This window comes from Octopus sinensis, linkage group LG14 (genome assembly GCF_006345805.1).
Source record: "Octopus sinensis linkage group LG14, ASM634580v1, whole genome shotgun sequence".
NCBI classification, from domain to species: Eukaryota; Metazoa; Mollusca; class Cephalopoda; order Octopoda; family Octopodidae; genus Octopus; species Octopus sinensis.
Genome location: NC_043010.1, coordinates 10,275,419 through 10,282,314, shown reverse-complemented (window position 1 = coordinate 10,282,314; position 6,896 = coordinate 10,275,419). Strand labels below are relative to the sequence as shown.

General features: G+C 35.9%; 1 protein-coding gene across 5 annotated transcripts in view; it reads left to right on the top strand.

Moving 5' to 3' along the window:
* Positions 1-6,392, top strand: part of LOC115219474 (protocadherin beta-6-like) — a 200,959-nt gene extending 194,567 nt beyond the window's left edge. For all 5 annotated transcript variants that reach the window (XR_005001784.1, XR_003882299.2, XM_036508607.1 and 2 more), the window contains one exon: positions 5,340-6,392. Coding sequence is in view for 1 of the 5 variants with exons in the window: in XM_036508607.1 (XP_036364500.1) it covers positions 5,340-5,411 (72 nt within the window). In the remaining 4 variants the exon portion in view is untranslated. The remainder of the gene's footprint in view (positions 1-5,339) is intronic.
* Positions 6,393-6,896: the final 504 nt, after the last annotated feature.

Below are 6,896 nucleotides of genomic sequence, written 5' to 3'. Positions count from 1 at the left end.
TTGTGGGTAGGGGACCAGGCGATTTACTTCGACCCCAGTGTTTCACTAGTACTTAATTTATTGACCCCCAAAAGGATGAAAGGCAAAGTCGACCTCAGCAGAATTTGAACTCAGAACATAAAGATGGATGAAATGCCACTAAGCATTATACTCAGTGGACTAACAATTCTGCCAGCTCACCACCTTATTAATAATAATAATGATAATAATAATAATAATAATAATAATAATAATAATAATAATAATAATAATAATAATAGTAATCCTATCTGCTATAGGCAGAAGGTCTGAAATTTGGGGAAGTCAATAGTTGATTACATCAATCCACAGTACTTGATTACATCTCACTTCTCTGGAACTTCACCATTCAAACTGACAGAAAGATAGATGCAAATAGGCCAGACATTATACTGAAAGACTTCAGACAAAAATCATGCCTCCTCATTGAGATGACTGTTCCAATCGATATATCTGTATCTGTCAAGACCTACCAAAAACTAAGCAAATATAAAGATCTTGAAATAGAAATCGGTAAAATGTGGAACCTGAAAACTAAAACAATACCTGTTGTCATAGGTGCCTTAGGAATGATAGCAAAATGGGCTGATTGCTACCTAGCTCAGATACCAGGAAACCCCAAAATGGCAGAAATTCAAAAGATAGTGCTCATGGGAACTGCTCATATCCTATGTAAAATACTGTCTATGTAATCTCAAATTTTAAAACAAACTCATAATTTTCTTGTTTTCTTTAACATTCTCTGGAACAATACTTTGTGCAAAACCAAATATATGACACCCTAGGCATTACACCAACATAATCTTCTAACTTGTTGTCTCTTGAGGTCTCTGGGTGAGACTTGGAGCCTGCTTGTGCAAATGTAAAGCAAAAGTCAAACATATAATAACAATAATAATAATAATAATAATAATAATAATAATAATAATAATAATAATAATAATAATAATCCTCCGGAGAGTGCTCAAAGGATGAGAGGTGTTACCTTGGTTCACTGGTGGTGAGCGACTGACACTGTAGTACATCTCCAGCATTAGGCAATAATAATAATAATAATGATAATCAGATAAGGAAGAAAGAAAAGTTGAGAGATATGACATGTTAGCTTGGGAAGTTAAGCAGTTGTGGTCGAAGAAAAAGGTAGTAGTGGTACCAATAATTGTCAGAGCCCTGGAACAGTGAGCAAAAAAATCTCGAGAAGTACGTGGAACAAATAGGGGCTGCAATAAGGGTGGAGCACTTGCAGAAAACAGCACTGCTTGGAACCACTCAAATACTCCAGAAGGTACTCGAAAAATAAGAGGTGTTACCTTAGTTCACTGGTAGTGAACAGCTGACACTGTAGTACATCTCCAGTGTTAGAAGCTATGGGAGAATATGAATGATTAATATAATGTATAAAATGAAGTAGTTGAAAAAAATATTTGGTAACATATAGGCGCAGGAGTGGCTGTGTGGTAAGTAGCTTGCTTACCAACCACATAGTTCTGGATTCAGTCCCACTGCATGGCACCTTGGACAAGTGTCTTCTACTATAGCCTTGGGTCAACCAAAACCTTGTGAGTGGATTTGGTAGATGGAAACTGAAAGAAGCCCATTGTATATATATGTATGTGTGTGTTGTGTTGTTTATCAGTGTTTGTCCCCCCCCCCCACCATCGATTGACAACCAATGCTGGTGTGTTTAGGTCTCCGTAACTTAGCGGTTTGGCAAAAGGGACCGATAGAATAAGTACTAGGCTTACAAAGAATAAGTCCTGGAGTCGATTTGATTTGACTAAAAGCAGTGCTCCAGCATGGCCGCAGTCAAATGGCTGAAACAAGTAAAGAGTAAAGAGCATATATATATTGTGAATATTCTTTTTTGCGTTCTGGAAGTGTTATACAATATCTTGTTATATATATTCTGAAGAGATACTGTGGTCCTGAGCTTGTTCGAAAAATGCTTTGAGGGATATTCTTGAATGCATTATATGATATTTTGTTATGTGAAAGAATGAGAATATTATATTCTTGCTTTTTCATTGTTTACATCTTTGCTACAGAATAGGATCATATGAAACATAGAAATACAATAGGAATCCATAGATTACCTTAAGTTCTTAGAATAAAAAGCATTTAAAGTAATAGATGAAGAAGAGGGAATTTAGTATGTGAGGAGGATATGAGATTTAAAACTGATGAATAGATTTGGATAACAGGATGAAGAAATAGCTGCAGCTGACTGGTGCCAAAGCAGAGACAAATAAAAGGAGACATTATGAAGGTTTACTGCAAAATCTGATCAAATCCTGAAACAACATCAGGAAGAAAAATTCTACAGACTCATGTAGCATAAGGTGACATGCCAAAACATATAACCACTACAATACCAATACTCTTTTACTTGTTTCAGTCATTTGACTGCGGCCATGCTGGAGCACCACCTTTAGTTGAACAAGTCGACCCCGGGACTTATTCTTTTTGTAAGCCCAGTACTTATTCTATCAGTCTCTTTTGCCGAACCGCTAAGTGACGGGGACGTAAACACACCAGCATCGGTTGTCAAGCAATGCTAGGGGGACAAACACAGACACACAAGCACACACACATACACACATATAAATATATATATACATATATACGACAGGCTTCTTTCAGTTTCCTGAATCCACTCACAAGGCATTGGTCGGCCCAGGGCTATAGCAGAAGACACTTGCCCAAGGTGCCACGCTGTGGGACTGAACCCGGAACCATGTGGTTGGTTAGCAAGCTACTTACCACACAGCCACTCCTGCACCTAGGAGTGAAAATTATATGTCGTGGCTGTGTGGTTAGAAGTTTGCTTTCAACCACATTGTTCTGGGTTCAGACCCATTGTGTGGCAGTACCTTGGGTGAATGTCTTCTACTATGGCTAGCTCCAAGTCAACCAAAGCCTTGTGAGTTGATTTGGTAGTTGGAAACAAAGAAGTCTGTCACGTAACATATATATATATATATATATATATATATATATATATATATATATATACACATATATATATATAAACACACACACACACCTATATACATACATACATGCATGCATACATACATGCATACATATATACATACATACATACATATATACATACACATATATATATACATACATATATTCATACATATATTCATACACACACACAAACACACACACACACATATATATAAATTAATAAATAAAACATATGCATATATACATACATATATGTACGTACCTACCTCTACATGTATATATACATGCATATATGGGTACAGGACCCCCCCCCCAAAAAAAAAACGTCGAACACAATGAGAAACGAAAACATAAACACAAAACCAAGGAACTGGACATTTTTCTTAAACAACGAAAAAATATAGTACAGGACAAATAACACAAAGAAAATTCCTCTTCTTCAGTCGCCATGGTTTCATCTACTCTACGTTTCGAAGGTGAAGGCGATACGCATCTTCGATAGATACTTTCCTTCCCGCGAAAATCAAATTAAATAAAATTTGAGATCTTTTTGCGGAGGGGTAAGAATGGTAACAAAAACAGGACAGTGACGACAGTACAAAATATAAACAGTATAAGACAGGACAAGAAGAATAACAAGACAAGAAGGGCTGTTAAGCCGAACGAGTATCTATATATATATATATATAGATACATACATACATACACATACAGAGAGAGCAAGAGAGAGAGAGAGAGAGAGATGTATATATCTGTGTGTGGGTGTGCAAAATGATTAGTGACATTTAGTCTGTCTATACATTCTGAGTTTAAATTCCACTAAGGTTGACTTTACTTTACATCATTTTGACGTACTGGGGTCAGTGAAATCGACTTACCCCGACCCCCAAATTGTTGGCCTTCTGCCAAAATTGGAAATCAAGATATTAAATGTAACAGTGGAGGTGAGCTTGCAGTATCATTACCATACTGGACAAAATGCTTAGCGGCATTTCTACCAGCATTATGTTCTGAGTTCAAATAGCACCGATATTTACTTTGCCTTTCATCCTGGGGTCAATGTAATCGAATTACTGACCTTGTGCTAAAATTTGAAATCAATATGCCAAATATAACATCCTCTCTACCTGGATATTGGTATTTTAAGTTATTTATATTTGGCTTTAATTCTATCGACCCCACCATCATTCTGTTAAATCAATTCCAGAATTATAATTTTGCCTAACAATAAACATTTTTCCAGGCTCTTCTAGGCTTGACAAAGAGACCATGCTTCCCTGATTCACATATACACTCATTTCTCATTCTTCCCTTTTCTCTGCCTTTCTGTTTTGTATAAGTATTAGAAGAATTCATTTCAAATCCATCTCTATATTAAATGCTCTTTTACCCACCCTATCAACAAACCATGTTCAATACAACCCATCCTCTTCATGTTTTTTTACACTTTACACAGTAAATATATTGGATATAACATCGTTTCTACCTGTATGTTTGGGTCTATATTATTTTTCTTATATAATTTTATCAACTCTACCATCCTCTGCTATTATTCTCACCATCCTAAACCTATATACTTACTTTATAATAAACCTTTCTCTCATGCAGTTTTATAAACTACACAGCTTATGCATCGGAAAAAATCATATATATTTGAGTGTGTGTATGTGTGAGTGTGTGTGTGTGCCTGTGTCTGTGTCTGTGTTTGCATGTGTGTTTGTGTATGTAGGTATGTATATATGTATGCATAAGTATGTGTGTGTGTTTGTGTATTGAGAGAGAGAAGGGGAGAGAGAGTGATGGATAAATAGACAGATAGAAAGACAGCTAGACAGACAGATTGACTGACACACACACACACACTCACACACTTACACACTCACTCACACTCACACACACACACTCACACACACACTCACACACACACACACTCACACACACGCACTCACACACACACACGCACTCACACACACACACACTCACACACACTCACACACACACGCCCTCACACACATACTCACACACACATGCACTCACACACACACGCACACACACTCACACACACACTCATGCACACACTCAGCCACACACACACGCACTCACACACACACACATACATATACACTCACACACACATGCACTCACACACGCACACACACACACACACACACACACACACACACACACACACACACACACACACACACACACATTAACCAACAGAATGCTAGTCAAACATTTTTATACAGTTTCTGAATGATCTTTCATGTCTGTTATAGATTTGTAATACGATTTTCCCTTACAAAATAATTCAACTCACATTTATTTTTTTTGCTATTTTTCAGCCAGCAACATGTTTGTCTCTCACGACCAGAAGCAGCTCAGAAATACAAATCTATGCTTCCCATAACATGTAATGGACTCCGGAAATAAAAATGAAAGAGAAACCTAAAATATTGCATATCACGGAACAATTTTCCTGACTTTATTGATGATGATATATATATATATATACATATATATATATATATATATATATACATACAATGAAAACATTTCTTCTGGTAAAAGATGAAAATATTGTCAAAGCAGCTGATCTATATGTCATCTCTACTGGGAAACTAAAAGTCTCACAAAGCATATATATATATATATATATGTATGTATATATGTATGTATGTATATATGTATATATATACACACTCTGGGACAGTAGGCATTTCATAATTGATACATTTATCATTGAAACTGCAACACCAAAAATATGCAGTAGCACCAGAAAATTCTATCATTTATCTTTCATAAACTGATACATCCTTACATCCATACATCCATACATCCATCCATACATACTTACATACATACACATACATACATATATACAGACATCTACACATACACACATGCATAAATTGTATACATACATAAACTTGCATACATATAATGTTTGTAAAGATGACGATTTTGGAGATGTTAACGATGGGGATAATGAAGAAAGGAGAAGAAGAACCAAAAAAAAATATATATATATATATCAACAAAAAACAAAAACAATGTACATTTCATATACATCATTTTTCTCATTTTAGTTTTTAACAAAGAATTCTGACTTTGAATAACTTGTGAATAACTTGACTTTACAACATAATTGTTATGTTCCTGTGTTGCAAGCTGGATGTGTACATCGTCATGAAATTTTGAATTGAAGTTTAAATTATTCTCCAATTAGATCATTCCTCTATCCTCCATCAGAGTGGAATACAGCTATTTAAGTTGGTTGCACTGTGATTTGTCATTCAAAACTCCATGTGACTTCGTCTTTGGTTTGATACCAATATTACAGAATCTGTTGTTCAGTTTTGAAATTCATTCTTCTTGTATATAAATAATCAGAAATATTTTGCTTTCTTTCATTTTCTTTCTTTTGTTGCTTGTTCAACTAAAATTTTATAGTTGTCACCCTTTCCATCAACTTAAATTAAATATCCATCCACTTTAGAAATGTTAAAATATATTTTTTGATGACATCACTAATAATTTTGAAAAAAAAGATAATATTTAGACGATAATTATAGGCGCAGGAGTGGCTGTGTGGTAAGTAGCTTGCTAACCAACCACATGGTTCCGGGTTCAGTCCCACTGCGTGGCATCTTGGGCAAGTGTCTTCTACAATAGCTCCGGGCTGACCAATGCCTTGTGAGTGTATATATATATTTATATGTGTGTATGTGTGTGTGCTTGTGTGTCTGTGTTTGTCCCCCTAGCATTGCTTGACAACCGATGCTGGTGTGTTTATGTCCCCGTTACTTAGCGGTTCAGCAAAAGAGACCGATAGAATAAGTACTGGGCTTACAAAAGAATAAGTCCCGGGGTCGAGTTGCTCGATTAAAGGCGGTGCTCCA